The 23,092-nt window shown below is 40.2% G+C and overlaps 1 protein-coding gene across 4 annotated transcripts in view; it reads left to right on the forward strand.

Annotated features, from left to right (window-relative positions):
• Nucleotides 1–23,092, forward strand: part of gria4a (glutamate receptor, ionotropic, AMPA 4a) — a 172,150-nt gene that overhangs the window by 143,534 nt on the left and 5,524 nt on the right. The window contains exons 15-17 of one of the 4 annotated variants that reach the window (XM_084718109.1): nt 8,266–8,513; nt 15,821–15,935; nt 21,329–21,466. In XM_084718109.1, the coding sequence (XP_084574235.1) occupies nt 8,266–8,513; nt 15,821–15,935; nt 21,329–21,466 (501 nt within the window). Of the gene's footprint in view, nt 1–8,265; nt 8,514–15,820; nt 15,936–19,149; nt 19,265–21,328; nt 21,577–23,092 lie in introns of all 4 variants that reach the window. The other 3 variants (XM_084718110.1, XM_084718111.1, XM_084718112.1) reach the window with 3 other exon arrangements.

The following is a 23,092-nucleotide window of genomic DNA, read 5'->3' on the forward strand; positions in this document are numbered from 1 at the left end:
TGATTAAAGGCATAATATGCAACATTTTAGTGCAAAAAAAAGAATAGATTGAGAAACATAATCCCTTTCAATCATTAATTATGACCCAGCAGAAGTATATGGTGGTTGTTGTACCTGCAGAGATATTTATTATTTAGCTCTGGACACTTCACCAACCCAAAACATCAGTATTTGACATCCTGGGAAAGAGGCACAACAATAAACTATCTTTTTGGTGCATTTACAGACAGCTCGGATAAATTCTACCTTTGAGCAAGTAGCCGTGTAATAAGTAGGATAATGTGAGTGGGCAGTGAGCAGGTCATTATTGCACCAAACAGGGTTAATTTCGCAATAATGTCTCCTTTACTGTACCTTATCCCTTACTTGATTAGGGGCAAGTAAAATTGACTTTGGGCAAGTAGATTTCTGGTCTGTTGTCCAACCAAGCAATTAAAAAAAAACATCAATGTTGAACCCTGCCAGTGGTTCTCGCTGTTTCATTCGTTGACAGGTGTTAACAGTTAGCAGTCAAGAAAGGCAGCAATGGGCGAAGACTTTTTATGGTGTTCGCCACCTCAGAAAATATTGAGCCAACCAAGTACCACCTTAGTGTTTTGTGCCATTTGGTAAAACATGTAACACGGCTACTCGATTTATTCTGTAACTGATCTGCACTTTTCTTCGTAATAGTTCTCATTTGGAGGCACTATCCACTATCTCCACTAACTATGTTACCATCACAGTTTAGCTCATAACTACCAGTTATCATGGATGACATATGTACGCACTACATGCATGATCGTTACTACATAGCAGGCTGACACAGAAACAAAAATACAAGCAGACAAAACTTATTTTCAATTATATTTCAGTGATCTCATGTTTTCATTTGATATTTTGTAGTATTTTGATAATACAATATGTTTTTAATTAATGTATTTGATTAAAAAGTTATATTTCTGACATTCCTCCTTGTACCACTAGAGGGAGTTTGCATACCACCTGTGGGACACGAACCACAGTTTGAGAATCTATGTGCTAGCAAAAAGTGAGGAGGAGGAAGAAAACTGCAAGCTAGAAAACATGGATGTAAACAAATGCAGGTTTTTGTAAATGTTTTATGTGTGCATTTAACATGTTTGTTAGACTTTGAAGATAAACAGTGTGTCTTGGTGAGAGAATGTGAATGTAAACATGACTTTGTGTGTTGGCCACAGGGCACTTCTAAGAAATGGATGACAATTTCCATCTTGTGTGCTTTTTTTTCTTTCTAAATGGCCATTATATAAATGCGATGGTGTCCCTTGGAGGTGAAAAACGCCATTCTACCACGCTGTGCAACATTCATCACTTCCACTCCATCCATTATTGCATTATTGCTCACTTGTGGCTCAGTATGGAAAAGGGAAGCGTACAGGATGCGAGGCGGGAAAGTAATGTTAGATGACCTCAAGTTTGAAAAACAAGCAACACAATCTTGAAGTCACTTCTTCAATAGACTGCCAGTCGAGAGGAGGAGGCATATATGAGGGAGGTGTTGTCAGCTTTATTGAATCCAGACAAAAGCCAAGCAGCAGAAATCCACTCTGACTGTAGGTGGGACAAGGACGAGTGACTAATGACAGTGTAAACCGATTTACAATAGCCTAGGTGGGAGGAGAGAAGTGAATGGATGACTTTCTCCTGATCTTGAATTGAGAGAGACTTAAATTTTGGAAATGACGCAAAGCTGAAATGTCTGACTTTCACTTTTCGGCTAATTTGTGTATAAAACTTGATTCCTTCATCAAAGTTCACACTGATGTTTTTGGAGGGAGGTAAAAGAAGAAAAAAGACCAGGTGTGAAGGTGTGGGACTTTATACCTTTTGATTAAAATTCAATGTTTGTTTAACGCACTTGTGTTGAATTTAATCGCTCCCTTATGCTATCAAATAAAGCCATAATAATTATAATAATAAAGAGCGGTGAAGTAGAGGTGGACTAGATGGACAGAAGAGGTGCACAGAGCAGGATATACTACAGGGAGCTGTTAAGGTGAAATAGTCAGCAGGAAATTACAGCGGAGTGGAGTGAAGTGGCCCAGAGGAGACCTGTAGTGGCTTCACCCATTGACCTGTTCACCCAAGTGGATTGCAATTACATAAGTACCCATAAACACATACAAATATAGACACACAAATACACACAGTGCTGATGAAGACAGATTTTTTTTTTTCTGCAGACACGGGCAAAACACCAGTGTCATCATATGCACAGAAACAAATCTGCTCTGTCACGTCGTCATGCTCTGTGGGGATGCTCAGAATTGTTTGTGAGCTCATGCATTGTGTGTGCATACCAATTTACAGTTATGCTTTGTAAAGATGTGTGCACCAGTGTGTGTGTGTTCGTGGCTGTGGAGGAGGGGGAGGTGGAGGTTGTAGCAGACAGTTTGTGCTTCTGTGAGCGGCTCTGGCATCATCAACATAACGAGCGGGCTGAAATCTGTGGAGGGTGAAAAAGCAATTTACTCTCCCACAGCTGAGGGGGATTCGCCACCATCATTAATTATCTGTGTGTGTGTGTTTCTGTGAGCATGTGTGTGTACAGATTTGCGTGAATGTAAGTATGCTTGTATGCATATTCAGCCACATAATGCACGTGTGTATATGTGAACATGAGGGTGTGTGATGCTTCTCACAGAGCAGATTTGTATGTGTGTGTGTGTGTGTGTGTGTGTGTGTGTGTGTGTGTGTGTGTGTGTGTGTGTGTGTGTGTGTGTGTATTTAAGTGTTTTCCATAGTGTGTGGATGCCTGAAGGTGACTTGCAGCATCCATTTCCTCCATCACAGCCTCACTCATTGTTAAAGAATCTGGAAAGAGTCTCACCGTATTGTCACACATCCATCCCTCCAAGGCCAGACGCTGCTTTATACATGCACAGTCATCATCATCACTGTCTCTGTCCGACACACACACACACACACACACACACACACACACACATACACACTCAGGCAGATACAAATGTATACACAGGGTGCACAAAGGCAACACTCACAAGGACGTATAACTTTTGCTGCAGCCAGACAGAGAAGTCTTGGATAAAATAAATGTGAAAAATATGTGAAAGATAGATGGATGGGTGGGTGGGTGGAGAGATGGATGGAGGGACGTATTAAGTAAGGGTTAAGGCCTAAAGTGGACAGTAAATCAACAATAAATGTGTCTTCTGAGTTTGTCACACCACAGAAACATATCATTAACAGCTCAGCCAAATTTGAATGATTCAGGTATATAAAATTAGTTCTCAAAATCATGACAAATGAGCCGTTTTCTCTGTACTGAAATACTGGGGGTGTGTCCACTCCAATGTCTCAGTGTCTAAACACCATGGACACTCGATCTAGCAGCTTTATTGGACATGTGCAGACGTGTTTGAGCCACCAGTCTGAGGACGGTGACAGACTGGTACTTGTGTTGAGTTGTTGAAACTGAAGTGAGCTGAAGTGAACTGCTGCGCTGATTTGGACTGAGAGGGTCGCTTAAGGTATGTGCTTATATAGTGTTGAGGAACCATAACTCTGGCACGTCGCCAAGCCAAAAAAATCTGCACACAGAAATCTGGAACAACTGTCTACTGGTCTAACTCCACAATTCAGTACTACATAGTTCTCAGTCTTTTCACATGATTTCAAGAAACTATGTTCTAACATGTATAATATGTTTAGAAGAAAAACTCCCTTTTTCCTTTACAGAGATTGTAATGGACTCCATGGAGGCACATTGGACAGTTCTGGCCTCCATGGAGTCCATTAATTCCTGATAATGGACACCCTGAAGGGCATAATCCAGCTTTTATAATATGGTCACATCTTTAAAAAAAAAATACAACCTTTAATTATATTTCATGCATTTTTCATGAGCCGTAACATTTCCCTAAGGGTTTGACCAAAGACCTAAACACACCAAATGCACCTCATTTCATGCGCATCAATTGATGATCCTATGGGGCGTTACAGGCATCATATTTGAAATACCAACACCACAGTAGTAGCTAGTATTTTGAGAAAAGCTTAAGTTTATTTCTATCTATTTTTTTATTTCTGCATTAAGCCAGTTAGGACAGTCTACATCATTTTCTCTCTGACAATTTACATCAGTGAGGACGTTTTACAGCAGAAATTAGAACACCAAACATACACTGAGGAGATGAAGAGGGAGAGACAGCATCTGGACAGTTCAGTTCATCATGGTTTACAGTAATGCAGTGCAGTGACAGACATTTCATGGAGGAGACGAGTGTTGGTCTGTCTGTCCGCTGTAACTGAACAAAAAAAGATGTGGTCGTCTTTTGGCACTCCAAAATCAAAACAAGGCAGTTTGACGCAGTTTAACAACAGGTGTACTTGAAGTGTGCACATCAGACACCTTTAAATTTTCAATTTTTCTTCATTCAGCTGCATCCAAGTCATCAAAGTTGTCCTATTAAAATTAATATCGCTCATTGTTATAATTAGATGTTAGCTTGTTTAAGTGTAGCAATATATTGTTGGCTAAACTGAGGCTTTGACTGCATCCCTAAAATAAAACAGCTGAGAAAACCAAAAATTTCAAGGCAACTTAAAAAACAAACAAAGTTTTGAAAAAGTTTTCCCAATCACTAATCTTTTGTTGAGATAATTTACTTTTCTTCTGTAGATAAACTTAAATCTTTGAGTTTTAGAAATTCAAAAAATGTATTTCAGATATTGTTAAGTAAACTCAATAAAGTGCATCTGAATAATGGTTAATATTTAAATACTTTAAATTAAAACCATTTAATTCCCAGGCACCCAAATAATAACAAATCAATTCAAGTTTATCTAAAGAAGAAAACTAAATTAACTTAATTATTTCTAAAGGTTGGCAAAACTTTTTTTTTTTCTATTTTATGGACACCCTGCAGGCAATCAGAATCAAGTGTCGACCCGGACCGTGAGGCTGGAGTTGTAAAGATAGTGAGACGGGTTTTCTTGTGATGGACTTTGGCAGACAGAGTGAGAAATAATAGAAGAGAAAGAATGGAGAGAGAAGAAGGGCATACTGGTCCTCTTGGATGTGAGTGACATTATTATGGGATAGGTGTCCGTCACGCACTGGTAACATACTCACACACACACACACACCATCTCCCCAGGCGCTGGTTACGGTGGCTGAGGCCATAGATGCTTGCAGAGAGACAGAATAACACTTTATCACTGAGAGAGAAGGAGAAGAAAGAAACAGGACGCTTGTGGAGGATGACAGTTTGACTCCTCTGCTTGTTATTTTCACCCTCGAGTACACGCAGTCCACACACACACATGAAAACACATAAGTTCACACATACACATATAGACTGGTGCACGTACACACATAAGCATGGTATACACACAATAAAATACAATCTATTGCATCATGCCCGACAGATGTCCTCTGAAAACCTCGTCTGTTACAGCAAGTGACTGAATTCATAACGGCACACCCGGATCAGTATGCCACTGTTTCAGTCATAAACTCATTTAAAATAAGATTGATGCTTGACTTGTCAGGGGAGATGTAGTGTTGCATTTTAAATGTGGATATAAATGTCATTATATGCCAGAGGATCAAAATGGAAGATGGAAGACACAGCCCTCCATCAGTGGTGTAATTTCATTCGAGGGTTGTAAGAGTGAAAATCAGCCTCAGCAGTTTGTTCTACTTCATAAGAAACTGGAGCAATGAATGAGAGGCAGTAAAAACATATAACACATAGTGCTAATACACTTTGTACAAGTCTAATCTCAGTGCGGCGCCGCTGTTTCTATTGTAGACTCATAGAAAAAACATTTGTGCCAAATCAATAAGCAGCATCGAGTATCATTGTGTCAACATAATGAATAGCGCGCATTGTTTTCACCTCCCCACCTCTCACATTTGCATCTCAGATTCATCCAATTTGTCTCAGTAAGAATAACATGTTGATTTGAATAATCAAATCTGTGGCTGGAGAAGCTGTTAACGCTTTGGGCATCAGTGAGGTGCGAACGGCCATCCAGAAACACACAGAGCGTGGATGTGTTAACAATAACACACCTAACAGCCATTCTTGAGAATAACAAAAATTTATGTCTTACAAAAAAAAACCTTAAAAATGATTAATACCAATGCTTTGAGAAAATGTATTTTTAAAGGAATTATATATATATATGAAATACATATGATTTATGTAATGTTTTAGTTTGTAATGCTTTATTTTTATTATTTCTAAATTTGCTCTGTGCCAGAAAACACCCATGTCCCAGACAAGAAGGCGCAACTTCAAACAATTTAAAAATGTGTTAAAAGCCTTCAAAATCAAAATAACAGAGGTATAATTGTGTGCTATTATAATCATCTTTGTTTTAGAAGCCATTTTTAGTGAAAATGTGTGCTCTTTAAAGTTGTGTCCCAGATTTCCATCAGCTTTTTGAGCAGAGTTTTGCAAAAACATGATTTAATCTGGTTTATTACATGGCTTTGTTAAATATTCAATTCTGATTGGTCCGTTGGGTAATGTACAGTGAGCGGGTCATTATTGCGAAAATAAAGCGATGGATCATTTTATCATTTTAAAATTTTATTTTGCGCCACATAAATGTGTGCCTTTTTTTTTTGCTAACCTTGTAATAAGTGGGATAATGTACAGTGAGCAGGTTGTTATTGTGAAGTAAACCCCTTCAGGATTATTTATCACCCTGTTGTGATTTATTTCATAATAATGACCTGCTCACTGTACATTATCCCTTAGCTCATCTGACCAAATACTTGTTTTAAAAACAGGCAAAAATACTAGTTAAGCACTGATAAGCTTTTTATTTTTCAACATATGTCATTAAGTAATATTCCTATCAGATGTGTCTCAACCATAACATGTCAGTTCCATAGACTTTGTAATTCAAATCTAAACAAGGATGTATATTTTGAGTAAGAGCTAGTCATTTATTAAATTATGATCCTGGTATTGTTTTGTGTTTATCTTTGATTGATAACTAATCATTTGTGTTTCAATAATTTCCTTTACCCTGTTTGAGGCTCATTCATTCCTGTTCAATCTCAAAAAGAAACACGTGTGATGTTACGTTGCTATGGTGACGTCATATTTAAAACAAGTTAAATAGAATACGCTGAATAAAATAATTTTGTGTGCATTAATTTATGTAAATAACACAGCATTGTATGTGGCTATAAAATGCTGCTTTCTTGTAATATTATCATTTATCTCCAACATGGATAGTGAAAGAACTTTGCACTCTGCACTTTGTATATCCTGTCTTCATGTTTGGATGTTTGTAACATCTTGGTATGATTTTAGGTTCTGGTCATACACTGTCATTCCAGGTGTTGTTGCACCAAAATGATTAGCTCCTTGTTGCCCAGATCGACAATGTTTTCTGCTTGTGTGAGGGAGCCAAGGTCACAAATGGTTGTAAATTCCATTGCGGAGGATGGTAAAAAAGGTGAAATATTTTAACTTTTGACAGTCTACCATTACCATCAACCGTATCCTCTGCTGGCCTCACCTGATATTACTGCCCTTCTCTTGCCCACTAAAATGATATCCAGTTTGTTTTCTACTGTTTGCCTAAATCCATGTGAATGCAACATAATTCATTGTTGGTTTAGTTTTGTTTTTTCATGGAATGGGATGACTATGAATACAGAATATCACCAAACTTATCATTAAAGAGTTAATGATAAGTTTGGTGATATTCTGTATTCATAGTCATCCCATTCCATGAATACAGAATACAGAATACAGAATATCACCAAACTTATCATTAAAGAGTTAAATGTACAGTTCAGTATATAAGAAAGTACAAAAGGCTGACTGCCTTCACTGAGCTGCTACAGTGACAGTTTTGTCAAATTGCCTGAGTCCTGTTTCACAGGGTCACTTGAAAACAGACTGTTAGCTACAAAGGTTCAGTCAAATTGCACAAACAGCCTAAAATGTCACTATTTGTTCTCTAAGTGTGAGACCTTACCTATTCATGCTGTTCTTCCTTATCAACACCTGTCAAAGATTCGGGTAGTTTAGGAGGGATGTGGCTATCTTTCTCATCTCTTCTCCTCGAGTGTAATAATTTGTAAGCAGCCCAGCCTAAATGGCCTCTCTTCCCTTGGCAGTCTTCTCCTCGCTGGACGATAAAAACCATCATCTGTTTGGAAAATATGGCCTCGTATGTTCGCAGAATGGTGCCAGATCATTCCTAATTAACCTCCGCTCTCTCCCTGCCTCCCCCCTTCCTCCACCCCAGAGGTCCAAAATAGCCGTGTACGAGAAGATGTGGTCGTACATGAAGTCTGCCGAGCCGACCGTCTTCACCAAAACCACGGCAGAGGGCGTGGCAAGGGTCCGCAAGTCCAAGGGGAAGTATGCTTTCCTCCTGGAGTCCACTATGAACGAGTACACGGAGCAGCGCAAGCCCTGTGACACCATGAAAGTCGGGGGGAACCTGGACTCCAAAGGATATGGGATTGCAACACCGAAAGGCTCACAGTTAAGGTGGGTGGAATAGTGTAACAATAGGAGACAGTAACAAAGCTGATACTGTGCTATTGCTACGATATTCCACCTACCCTGCTGTGCCTTTTATATCACACCTACATTAACCTGTCACTGCTGTCAGGTGAAAATGTCTGACCCATGGAAATTTAAGAATCGGGTTATAGATTACTCATTTTTGGATATTAATTGGTTATGGCACCAATAGAAGTTATGTATTTATTATTATAAACTCCAAAAGGAAAGAAGCAGAAAGTTTTTCACCCTGCAGCAGTGATACAGATGAGTATGTTGAATGCAGATTATGTGTTTCATCATACTTTTCTTTATCTTTCTCATTCTGGCCTTTTTTTTTTCTGTTCGTCTCTCTCAGCTCTACTTTTCCTCCTTCTTTTCTTCCATCTCTCTGTTAATTTAGGGCCCGTTAGCTCCATTTCTGAGTCCCTTGTCACTGTCGTTCGTCCATCCCTTCACACCCAACATCCCTTCCTTCTGTCTCCTCTTTTCAATCACTCTTGTTTCTCCACAGGGCCACCTTACAGGTAACTCTGTCCATTTGTCTATCGTCTCGTCTCTTTGTTCCCTTTCATCCTCAGAGATGGTAGTCATGATGGTGATAATGATGATGATGATGATGATTATTATGATTATTATAGGAGAGATTTATTAACTGAATATGACCGCGAGGAGGGGCAGAACCTCAGACTGCTGCCGCTACATCCAGAGCCACGAGGGGGAATTTATAGAGGAACAGGAGACAAAAAGAGTGAGAAACACCAAGTAGAGGGGCTTGGCCAATGGGGGGACTAGAAACTAAACACAGGATCCCACACCAAAATGAGAGACAAGAAAACAGTCCTTCAATTCTACTCTCTAAAATGAGAAAAGTAATTGGACAACACCAAATTAAACCCAGATAAAGGTGTAATCAGTAGTCTGATTTAAAGAACACACATCAGTCCTTAATAAAGAGAGCACAAGCTGGAGAAAATGAATGAGAAAGTATCTAAAGTTGGTCCTTTTTGTTTTCTCCTCAGCAGACACATGTGCATCTGGCTTGTTGACTTGACTGTACAGCAGGAGTTTTCTTTTTTGGGGGGCGGGGGTTGGGGCAGCACCCTCTTATCCATTATTCAGGTACCATCGGCTTCCCAGGACCATCTGTAGCCCTGGGCTAAGAGATAACCCTGGGATAACATAGCCCTGTTTCACACACACATCATTAGCCCAGGGTTAAGATAAGCCTAGGGCTATGTGATTCAAACTGCACTTCGACCAGCCCTGAGTTAAACATAACATTTTAGAATGGTCTGTGACCACTTCTTTGCTGTTTTAGCACCATTTTACACTGGGAACTTTTAGCCCTGGGTTTAGTCGATTTTCAGGGATTGACCTCACAGTCCCAGGTTAGACTGAGATGTCATCCAGGTCAGCAAGTCATAGGTTGACATTGGTGAGAAAACGTTCTTAACCTAGTACTAACAGCTCTCTTAGCCTTGGGCTAAGTGTCAAAAGCCCTATCAAATGTCAAATAACAAGTTTGATTTAACTGGTCAATTGGAATATTATTATCACTAGTTTCATACGGAGGAGAAAAGCTATGGAAAATGCAATAGAAATGTTAAATTCAGACTTTAGGTCTTGATTCCTCACAAACAAGCAGCCAATCAGAAATGTCAAATGAGAAGCAAGAAGCAGTGTTCCAATGGAAAATGAGAGCAGCCTACCAAGGAAGTCTGAGACCATTAAGTTTTCCAGTTTAGTTTGCTCATTTATTACTGTAAATATGCCAGCATTAGGCAAAAGGCTAGTTTTGTTCCATAGTCTCTGGCTAGGTGTGAAGTTGGCAGCCTAGTCCAAGTGACTGCAGTACAAGGACTGCATGTGGAGAATCTGGCTGAATTGCTGCTCAGTGAGATGTATTCTTGGGATGCTACAAATTACATCGAGCTACAAAAAAGCCAGAACAGAAACAGTTAGAGCAGAAGTACAGACTTGTTGTTATAGAGATTATATAAACCATGGACTGTATATTAGAAATGGACAACACAAGACCTCCCCAAAAGTGAAGCCAAAGCATCTTGATCGCCCCCTGGTGGTGGTCTGCAGTAATCCTGACACCCCAATGTTAATAGGTAGGTGATGAGCCAAACAAAAACATCAAAGTACACATCAAATACTATGTTTCTGTCATTTTAGGTGGCTCTTATCTCTTATCGTGTTCTCTTTTTTTGCATCAGTTTGGTTTTACTAAGTTATTTGTTGATGAAAAACATGGTTTTATGCCATGACTGACAGCTGAGCTCTGCAGGTGATTAAGTCAGCCGGCTGTGCAGACAGGAACTGGAAACGGCTGCTCCAACACTGATCACTACTGCGCAGAAACTGGCTTCCAAATGATGTCACCAGCGCAAGATGGCAGCACTCGTACCCAAGATATTTTGGCTTCAGTTTTGTTCAGTGGGGAGTGGTTGTACAGGAGCCGTTCATCCATCAAGCCTCGACTCTTCTCATGACTCTGTCTTTGGTCCCCCAGTCTCCACCTCTGAATGAACACCCACTGGGGGGGGGGGGGGGGGGTTAGCACTTGGGGGGGAAACACCAGCCTACAGTAACAGTCCCAATGTGTTTATCTCAGGTATGCTAACAATGCAGATAATTGATTTTCCAGGCGACTGTGACAGCAGTATAGAGACTTTGTCTGCTGAGGGAAAATAATTGACCAAATTCAGCAAAGTTGGACCACTTTCTCTCTCTTCTCTTCCTCCATCTCTCTCTCTCTCTCTCTCTCTGTCAGCGTTTCAGATTTGCTTTATGAAAGGCAAAACACAAACAAGCACATCAGCCTCACATCCTGTCCTATAACTTTCCTCTGTGTGTGTGTGGTGCAAACAAGTCCCTGAAAACCCCCAGTCACTGTAGTTTATCTCTTGTTATTTACACAAAGGTTTTTCCGTTTATGAGGGAAAAGTGACAGACAGCGGGTGGATAGGTCCCTTTTTAAGCCCCCCATCCCCGAGAAACACATTCGCGGGACTATCCACGGTTGTCTCTGGCTTCTCCCAATCAGCGGAGATCTACCAGGTGCGCACACGTGTGGCTGAAAGGTGTGCACGTCAGGTGAGCCTGCCTCTCCTCTCGGTGCTCTAATCACAGCTTTAGTTTGACTTGATGATGATGAGGAGGAGGAGGAGGAGGAGAATGAATGCCTTGATGATTAGAATGAATGTTAGGAATGTTTGCTTTCTGATGTGTAACTATTTTTTATATGATTATTAATATGTGACTGTTGTTATCATGACTGACAAAGATATGTTTGAACTGTTTTCATCCATACCTCTTAATGAGATAGTCATGGCTTGTAGAGTAGATCACCCTAGAGGACACTGTCTCTCTCTAAGTCTCTTGATTATTGGGCCTTTTCCACTGGCACTTTTGGCCACGCCAAGTCAAACCATGCCGCACTGATTTGCATTTCCATTACCACTTCTAACACATGAGAAAGAGGTTTTTAAAAGTCTCTGTCCTGCTCTCAGGACTTCCGTGGCTTCTAACTGAATCTCTGTGGTTTGCAGTTTAGTTTCTCTCCTGCGTTGCTGTTTGTACCTTCAGATATCTGTTTTGTTTTTGTTTTTTTTACTGTTTCATGTTGGCTTTTAGCAGTATAGACACGCAAAGCTGCACCCCTTCCGATGTGCCCCAGGGGATTTTACCTCTGAAAAAATATGATCAGTAGTCATGCCATGAATTACACATATGGTGTTTGTCGATTTAAAACATAGTTTTACAAGGCATGTAAGTGTAGTTTAGTTTTGTGTGAAACCGCTCAGTGAATTATATCTCTTGTTTCGCGCAATACACGTTGTCAATACCAACATCACTGTCGCTTGTACCATCATCTTAACTGAAGTATTTTATCCAGCAACTCTGTCAGCAACTTTAACAGCCAGGAAGCAAAAGAATAAGTAAGATCCCTTGCTTAAGAACTACATCCTGGTACGAAAACAGACAGGCATCATAGCTTCAGTGGTTAACTTTAGATTTTGGAGGGAGAAAGTCATGACATCACTTGTGCAACTGCTGGGTGTGTTGTCTTTCAAATTATGCATCTTCACAGTCTCATACTTCGACAGTTTTGTGACAAATAACAACTTTTTTGACTTAATTTAAAATGTAAATAATTTGTCTTCACTTAAGACTACAAGTTAGGTCCCATAGTGGTCCACCGGAAGTGGTGTGACTTCAACTTTCTATTAAGTTACAGTTAAGTTTCAGCTGATGACAACCCAATATTTCCTGATTTTTGCTGCTTCATAATAAAATTGTTTGATTAACAAAATAACACAGGACTATTGTGGTGAAGAATTTATAGGAAATGAATTGGTTATTCACCAAATTTAGCTAAACTTGTCTTCAGCTGAAGGACACAACCTCAAATGAGTAACCCTGTTGTAATGGAGATGCAAATCCCTGCTGTGCTGGACTTAGTCGAACCCGATCAAACCAGGCCAGCACATGTGTACAGAGAGGGGTATATCTTTACTCACACACCTAAACATATAAACGTACTTGTACTTTCCTTCTTGGTCCCGAGCTGACAACCTTTCAATCACAAGCCAGAGACGAGATAGGACTTGCAGACACGCAGGTGTACGGACAATAGGGGCAGACTAACAAACAAGCCAGCAGTGACTGCAGTGCCCTTTTTGTAGAGATTAGCCTGCCTGATTACAGCATCTCGCAGACAAAAGAGTGGTCAACAGAGGGTGTTGGCAGGAGAAAAGAACGACAGGAAAGTCTTTTACAGGTCGCTGTAAAAAGCAGGGATGTGCCAAAGGAGGACAGACGGAACAAAATGAATTTATAAAGGGCATGCGGAGAATAAATTGACAAAAATCATTCAATTCCGCCAGACTCGTTTTGTAGACACGTCTCTGGACATCACAGTAAGGGAACAGGGCACACACTGAGGCAATCAAGAGACATTTGCAGGAATAGTGAAATTGAAAGTGGTTGCTTCTGTGTGTCTCATCAAATTGCTGTTGGACTGCCTGTCTCATAAAGGGCATTGCTTTTGCATGTTTCAGGTAAATATAATCTAATGTTACAAATACTTCCTGACACTGCCAACCCATTTTTGAAGCTTAATGGAATAGTTTAGATCAGTTGAAATATCATTGTATGAAGTATTTATCAGTGTCAGTGTATTAACTACAGCTGATGGAGATAGACACACCCCCAGTTTGGAGAAGCAGAGAGGAATACCAGCACGGAAGCTAATATACTGCTGAGGACAGGGTCAGCAGCAAAAGGTATTTTAGACATTTAAAGAAACTGTCACCCTGAAAATTAAATAGCACACTATATTTAGAATATTTTCACTGCTTTAACTCGTCAGGCTTTGAAGAGAGTGATAGTTGGCTTACATAATGGTGGTTTCCCATCAGAAAGGCTGTCTGACAGCCTTAAAGTGATGAAAATATTCTAAATATAGTGTATACTTAAGCTGATAGGGATTTTTTTGGGGGGGTGAACCTTTTTTTAAGTGGCTAAAATATGTTTTGCTGCTGCCCCTGTGCACAGCAGTGCATTGCTTAGCTTCCATGCAGGTACTCCTCTTTGCTTCTCCAAACTCACACAACCCTGCTTCAAATAATTCATACTATTGCTACTGGTTACAGTTAATGTCAGTTCAGGCCCAAACTCAATTTGAAGAGATTTGAACATTTCTCAAGATGTCTAACCCATTTTTCCATTAAAGTTGTGTTATTGTTGCATGGTAACACAGTTGAAATAATGGATTCTTTGAAGTCCTCTGATGTACAGAAGTGCAACAGAGAAGCACAGTAACATCTGGGATCTAAGAGTTGGCTGCTTAACTGCATAGCATTCACCAAAATATCCTTTGTTTGTCTAATTTTATGACAGCCAAACAAACCTGGATGTGTCATATGTCATCTGAGATTAAGGAAACATGCTAAGTTGAAATACTTCGCTCTGACGGAGCGTCCTCCTTTGAAATCTCTATTCCAGTCAGTAACTTATGTTATTGTTTGGCTGTTTCACGTTAATTAGAGTTCAAATTAATGCCAAATTGTTCACTGAATGAGTTAGTGTCTGTTTATGAGTTGTAAGAAATCGTTGATTATCTTTCAGAAGGACTGGATGTTTATAATGGTTAAATTGAGCAACATTTTAATAATTAAGAGTCTGGTAGGCAGAAGACAAGTCCTTGAACGCAAACACTGGAGCATGTATTTTTGGAGCAGTGGGCTTTTGCTTTCAGAATAATGGTCTTTGCTTTACATTGGACGTATTTTATTATAATGTTGCCCTCGTCTTGCTATAGTAGTATATTAAATAGGATTTTAACTTATTTAATTTACCATCTATGACTCCAGTTCACTATTTTGGACTGCATTTTTGGATGCAGGATTGTTGCATATTACTCCTTTAAGAAGCTGACTCCCAAGAGACATCCCCCAAAGGAAGAAACATTAAAACATTAAAAAGACATCCATGCTTTCAACTGCACTGCGAGGCATGATCAAAACTGTTTTAGAAGACCACTGAAAAGGGTTTTAAATATTAGTTGATTATGATACTGTGTACTGAAATAATGAGTTATAATATTGAGTTAGAGCTCCTCTCCTGCCAAATGTAAAAAGCTTAACTGAATACATGCGCACACACAGCATGAACGCCTGATATTTAGCCCTGTGTCCCTGAATTTTGTTTGGAGGTCAATCCCTTCAGGGGTGTGAGCAGGAGTGCTGTAGGAAACTGGAGCCACACACACACACACACACACACACACACATACACACACACACACACAGATACAGTGTAGCAGACAGGTAGGGGAGTAGCAGGAGGAGACAAGAGCACCATCAGCAGGCTGCAGAGACCTGGTTAACACACTTTATACCAGCAATCTGACACTCGCTGTGGAGCATCCTCTGTTAGTGCAGCCTGGTACAGGAGAGGGACAGAGGAGAGATACAAAAAAAAAACTTTTTACAGAAGAAAAAAAAAGTGAAACAAATAGAAATACATTTACAGAAAGTATCTGAAAGAGAAAGAGTAAGAGAGAGCGTTGTCTGGGGTGCATCCTCCCCCACTAACCCACCGTTGTCCCTTCAACCCTTATGACCCCCCCCACCCCCACCCCATCCCGTTCTGCTCCCCCTCCACCTCCTCCCCGTCTTCCTCCTGGCTGTGGTCCATCTTGTCTTGTCTGCCCCCCACCCCCCCCATCCTCTGCTCTGACCAAACTATCTTATCTGTCCCTCCTTTTTTACTTAAAGAAACGCGGTCAACCTGGCCGTTCTAAAGCTCAACGAGCAGGGCCTGTTGGACAAATTGAAAAACAAGTGGTGGTATGACAAAGGCGAATGTGGCAGCGGGGGAGGGGATTCCAAGGTTAGCCCTCTCTGTCTGCCCACCCCACCACTAGGGGGACGGGGGCCGCTCACCAGGCTCCTTAGGCGGCCCGCGACGGCCCCCGTCCTGGGAGTGTAACACATGCATCTGCCCCGGCGACGAGTCGAGCAGCAAACAGGGAGGGCAAAAGTGACACCCGAAAATCTCCTGAGACACCCTGCAGCCACAAAAATAGGCACAATGTTGCATCTGTTGTCAGTGGTGTGTGCCTTTTTATACAAAAGGTTCAGACACAGTGACAAAGGTGCAACACTTAAGCTTATTGAGACACAGAAAAAGAGAATTTTAATTTACTGGTGACGAAAAAAACTCAAAAAAGAAAGCCATTCTTGAAAAAAATCAATTTGCCGTACCGTTTAGAGAAATTAAAGTGAGCAAAAATGATCAATATGTTATGCAGTACCATTTTATGCTGGAACATCAGTACCAAATTTGTTCATTTTCAATATCATGCAGGGAAAGTATGTCTCCTTTGCAGTTGAGTGCCTTGCAGGATAAATCAAGTACACCTCATGATAATAACCATTTTGCCACTGATCTGGTAATGCCCCTCTGAAAGGAGTATGAGGTAATGGGAAGAGGCTTCAGTGATGGACAGTTAGAAAACAAAAAAAAAGAGAGAGCAATTACTGTCAAGACAGGAATATTCGCCCCCCAGTGGCAGCTCTGGGGAGAGAAGGGAGGCTCAAATTGCAAGATGGACAGAGGGACACCAAGCTGAACCTTATCGCTCCTTCAACAAAGAATCTGTCGCTCATCTACATGGCAGTTGAAATGGGTTTTAAAACGTTAAATGGAAAAAACGAGACCCAAGTGTAATTGTAGCTCTCGGATTCTTTTAGGCTCAGGTTGACTTGAGGCAGAGGGAAGGATGAATAATTGATAGAGGCAGAATGCAATTGCAGGATAAAGTTTCCTGCATCCCTTGTTCATTCAACAAGAACATTTCAACAATTCTACTTGGAGTTTATAATCCTCGTACTTTAAGGCCCTGAAATTACCCTTGTTTTCGTCTGTATGATTTAGCAAAGTTGTAAAGGGAAAAATTATACCACAGCAAACTCACTAATGAACACTTTGACTCCTGTAATTCCTTTCATGCAGACGTTTAAATGTATAGAAGTAGTTACACAATGTGTATTACAAAAATATGTCATTTGTACATAGTTGTAGTGTTTATAGAACTTTTATGTGTCACTTACTTGATCGTTAATTCATCTTTTCTGGGCCTGTTAGCACTAAACACAAAGTACAGCAGTAGCTCATGGAAATTTCAGTGTTTTGTGTAGATTATCATGTAGACCTGAGGTTCATCAGAAGTATTAAAATGACTCTTGAGAGGAACATGAATGTCAGTACCAAATCAGTCTCATCCATTTCATTACAGTCCATCCAGTAGTTATTTCAGACATATTTCATTCTGAACCAAAGTGGTGGACTGACCGACCGACAGACATCCCATCCTTAGAGGCAAGACACCAGATTAACTTTTACAAAACAGCAAGAATTCAAGTCATCGTATCAGTGGCTTTGTGATGTCTTCAAGAACAGCTAAATTTTCAACCTTTACGAGAATACAGATGTTTCCTTCAAACCCACAGATGTCAGTCATATGGTTGTGTTCGAGGAAATATCAAGGGATCACCAAAGTCGTTTGGACTAATCCAAGGGCGCAGATCTCATTTCAACTTTGGGGGGGCGGGGGTGCAGTGAGTGGTGTACTGGGAAAGAAATTCAGTCTTGGACTTATCCACTGGGACCTTTTAAAACACAAAAGTCACTCAATAACACACAAACTAATCGATCAAGACAGCAGTAGACCAGCAACTAAAACTGCTGTTTTGTTGGCCTTGAAGAGAGCGACATAACAGCTGTTAATGCTTAAAGATAAGCAATCTCACTTTTTTAACAAATGGTCTATCTTTGTATAAATCTTTTCTGAGCCTGTCAGTAGCAAAACAAAGCACCGCAGCCATTGCAGCCTGTTCCACAGCTACTGGCTCTGGCAATTTACTGGCCCAAAACTTTTTATTGATAGTCATTTAGACACTAAAATATATATATATAATAGGGCCAAGGTGTAAAAATAGCGGAATTCCCTTCATAAGTAAACTGTTGACCTTATTTCCCTAATTCCAGCTGAGTTTAGTGCAGTATATGTTCAAACCACTGAGCACCTTACATGGAGGACTTAAGTTAAACCTTTGAAAACTGTTTTTTGTGTGAATTGTCTCATCAAGTGGAGCTGGCTTCTGATTCCGATTACATAGGCCTAATTTACTTAGAAATTTATAAGGGGTGGGGGCTTCATGTCTTTCAGAAGTAACAGGGGACTTGTCCCCTCCAACCCCGCCACTGGGATCTGCGCCCAAGGATTAATTATCAGGGAACCAGATTGCTTGGGGTTTCTGCCTGTTAAAACAAATTTTTTCTTCATCACAGTCGGCTCAGCACTTGATCTTGGTGGGAACTTTGTAAGGAGTGTGGTCTAGACCTGCTCTATTTGAAAAATGTCCTGAGAAAACTTGTTATGATTTGGTGCTGACGTATTTTACTGAATAAGTCAAAGATTTTAAAGGCTGACAGTTCTAGATGAAAGGTGAAATGATTCGCAAAGTCATAAGGATTCACCGGCTGTGAGTGTTTGTATGAAATGTAATGCCAATAAATCCATAAATCGTGGAGATGTTTCAGTCTGGACCAAACTAGTAGACTGATCAACCGACTGTCCGAACTGCTAGTTGCCTTACAGTGAAACTATGTATCAGGGAAGTGTCCAGTTAAGTACAAGTAAAGATCATACCTGGAGTGTGTAGAGTTTATGACCTCCTCACTGTAGCTCACTCTCCCAGTTGTAGCACAGTGCTAGCCTCACGCCAATAGTCCTGTCTAAACAGTACTTGCCTCTTCAGTGTTCAGTGCAGGACCAGCTGGGGCAGTATGGGTGTGTTACCTGAAGTGACAAAGGTGGGTCCCACTCATATGTCTGTAGCTCGCCTTAGCTCCTTGCTCCCCCCGGCCCCTCCTCAACGAGCATACACACATGTACTCAGTGGGATCCATGCTAGGTCACTTGATGTGAACAAAAGTACCTTTTCTATGTGACTGAGCTGTGCAATGCAAATGTGAAATACCCTAATAACATAAAATAACATGACCTATGATGTTATTTATGTTATTTTTACACGCGAAGAACCCCGGTAAACCTTGCAGTTTTGAAACTGAGCGAAGCAGGCGTCTTAGACAAACTGAAAAACAAATGGTGGTATGACAAGGGAGAGTGTGGACCCAAGGACTCTGGAAGTAAGGTCAGTCTCACGCTGCTGCGGCCCACAAAACGCTAGCCTGAAACTCTCATCCTGAATACGCTCCAGATTACTGCAACTACTGTTTTTATCAATAGCAATATTCTCAATTAGCCTGAAACATATCTTGACTGTAAATTTAGTGATTTTCAAACATTTTCCCTTCCTCTATTTTGATGGTGCACCACATTTACCTAAATATGCATCAGATTAAACAAATTCTTGTTCAGTTTCTGTAGCAATCTGTGGCAATCCCATTTTCATTACAGTTAGCATCAGAAATACAATGTAGATTTTGATTGTCATTGCCAATTTTCACTTTCATGTTTTGTTTTGATCTCATACACGAGCCTATTTTTGGTAGCCTGAAACTCATCCACCGGATGAGGATACCACTGTTTTTTTTTAAGTTTTAGCATTAGCAACTTGTTAGCAACTATTGGTGTTTGCCTTCATGTTTAAGATTTAATCAGACTCTATTTATTCCCATAACTTGGAGCAATGCATGGTAACGCTTTATTTTAACAGGTGCGATTGTTTTAAAATAATAACCTAGGTATTTTTCGGGAAGAACTCGTACTCGTCGCACTACATAGTTGTTTTAGTCATTAAGTAAGTTTAAAGTCTTTACACTTAAGTCCCAAGTCCTACACTTTGAGTTTCAAGTGTTAATCAACTCAAAATATGAGTTTCCAGCCTCATTGATTTACAAAGTTACTGTTAAGCTAACATTAGCTAAACATTAGCCTGCTAACTATCTTAATACTGCGTTAGCCTCAACTTACTCTTCTTTGAGCAACTTGTGCAATGTTGAATAAAGCTGGAAACTGATTGTAGTTTTTTTATGTGAACAAAATTTTTCCACGTGGTGCTCAGTTACATAATGTCATACACGGTTCTCACGATGTTGATGAACTGATTCAAAACAAAGTGGGTGTGAGGATTGTGGGGAATCAAGTTGCTCAGAGTGAATAACGTTAACTTTAGTTACTTCAAGAAATTAAGGGGAAAATAACTGATTTGTTGCACACTTTCCAATTTTTTTTCAAATCTGTGTGCTTTGGGGGGACGTGTTAAAGCGAGTCGAGTTGCAAGTGTTTTTAAAATTTTGTCATGTCGAGTCTCAAGCCATCAAACTTCATTTCCCCTCCCTTTATTTAGAACCAAATTAGATTGTCCTTTTTAGAAAATTTCTTACAAAATTAATACAAAACTATTAACCTGTGAGATAAAGCGTTACCATACTTTTTTTGTGAGCATTTGCTATTAAAGAGATAAAGCAAATTTTTACCCTTTATCTTCCCACAGTTAGAACATTCATTCTTGTTATGTTTCAGAGTAGAAAATAAGTCCCTAGACAGGAACATTTTCACAATATAGAACATGGGAGCTGCCATGCTGTAAATGTTCAGACCATTGGAGCCTTTAAATTCCATTAAAACTACAGTGAAATGTCATCACCGCTCAGATTACAACCCGCCCTGTGATTGTTTTTCTCTTGTTGACTTAAATTAGATGCCTATTATGTCAAAGTTGTAGACTTGTAGAGTATAGTTACTGTTACAGATGTGTAGTACTGTATGTAGTAGCTGTTGTGGTGATAGTAGTATTAACTGTAGTTGTAGAAGTAGAATGTAATTGTATGATAATAATAATTTCAGTAGTATAGAATAGCAACACCAGAATTTGTGTTTTTTTTCTGGCAGTCTCCATTTCTGTGTCTAACCCACTGTATCCTATTTTCTGTCTGCTTTTTCCCCTCCTCCTTTCCCATACTCCTACCTCTTACCCTCTTGCTTCTCTCCATCATCACGTCCTTATGCCAACGATTCTCCTCTTCTCCAATCTTTCAAATTTTCCCTCCACCTCCTTTCCCACCTGGCTTTCTCCTCTCCTTAATGACACACCTTTTTCCATCACATCCCCATTTCTTGCCTTTTCCCCTTTCTTCTTCCATCAACCACCTTCTGTAACTCCTCCCATCTGCTGTTTCCTTTACCTCCACATCCATCCTTCTCTTCATCTCCCTCTCTTCCCCCAACCCCCCATCCCGCTCCCTCTCTCCAGGACAAGTCGTCCCAGGCTCTGAGCCTGTCCAACGTGGCTGGGGTCTTCTACATCCTTGTGGGCGGCCTGGGCCTGGCCATGCTGGTGGCCCTGGTTGAGTTCTGCTACAAGTCACGGGCCGAAGCCAAGCGCATGAAGGTGGACCTTAGCCCCCCCCACTGCCCCAGCCCCTCCCCCAGCACCCAGAATCTAGCCACTTATAGGGAGGGGTACAACGTGTACGGCTCCGAGGGGGTCAAGATATAGGGGTAGGATTTAGAGGCTCCCATATAGGTGGGGTAATGGTGGTGTTGATCATGGTGGTGGTGCTGTAGATTATTGTATTGTCCATGTAGCGGCTGAAGCAGCAGCCCCACGCAACCGTGTTGTTCTTCATGTGGTGATGAGGATGCGGTCAAGCATTGTGGAACCAATGTAGCTTTTTATGTTACTTGAAATCTTATTTTGGCTCTTTTGTTTCTTTATTGGCACAATATTTTCTTAGATTTTTGGGTTTAAATTTATTTTTTGTTCTGTTCCGGTTGTTATTTTTCATTCTTTAGCACTTCACCCCCAGCTAGATTGGGGTTAGATTTGTGTGACTACAGATTTGGTTCCATCGTCTTTGGCTGCAGATGATGATGATGATGGTGATGGTGATGATGACATTGATGGTGATGCTCTTGGCTGATGACTAGGCACCTGCATTGTAATTTTAGCTGTCAGTTAACAAAATCATGACGTAGCAGGGATGCACAACTCCTTTCTCAGGGGCTAGTGTTGTATTAATTGAGCAGATGAAACCACAGTAAGAAATGTTTATCATTTTTGCTTGAACAATTAAAATAGTACTAGATTCTGATAACTTTACTTTCGATGAGATAATTAATTAATTGGACCAAATGTTATTTATTTGGTTGGTTTTTTTTATGTAAAATAAAGCGACAACTGTCAAATTTTTATTTGTCATTGTACCCATTATCACGGATAGGAGATATTAAAGGAACAGTCCACCCAAAATCAAAAATATTTCTGTCATATTTTCCCTTAGCCTGTAGAGCTATTTGTCCATCTAGATTTTCTTGGTGTGAGTTGTAGAGTTTTTGAGATATCGTCCGTAGGGATGTTTGTCTTCTCTCCAGTATAATGGGACTAGATGGCACTCGGCTTTTGGTGTTCAAAGCACCAAAAATACATTTGAAAAATTCTAAACCATTGTCTCTTTCCAAAAATCATGACTAGGTTAACCAAGATATTGTGAGCAGTTTCATGTAGGAGCTATGTTCTTTCTAGAAGAAAGAAAGTCCTGTGCGCTGCAGAAAGAAAGTAGTTTTTGTAGTTGAAAGTAGTTTGGACAAGTAGTACTACAAGCCACTGGAAAATATGTATTTTCAATCTTGTGTTGACTGTCCCTTTAACAAGTCCCAGCTGTGGTCAAGTCATGTGTACAATGCATAATGTACTAAAAGCAGACATTTATAAGTAAGGGAAATATTTCTTTCCCTGTTAACTAAGTTTCAGTAACTTTTTAGATAAGTAACTAGTAAGTGTAAGTAAATGTAATAACTAAATTTCAGTTTCTGGCGAGGGCAAGGTAATTATAGAAGTTTCAAGTTGATTGATACTAATACTCCTCCAATGTTACCTTGCATAAACTATTCTGAGGTTGTAGCAGTAGTCTACATTGGTGCTTCACCATCCTGAGAGCAAAAACTGTGGTGTTCCTCATTAAAATCTGTGACTGCTTCTAGCTACAAATTAATTAGCTAACGTGTGGACACCAAT

The sequence above is a fragment of the Lutjanus erythropterus genome, chromosome 4, assembly GCF_056507025.1.
Source record: "Lutjanus erythropterus isolate fLutEry1 chromosome 4, fLutEry1.hap2, whole genome shotgun sequence".
In the NCBI taxonomy this organism is placed as follows: domain Eukaryota; kingdom Metazoa; phylum Chordata; class Actinopteri; order Lutjaniformes; family Lutjanidae; genus Lutjanus; species Lutjanus erythropterus.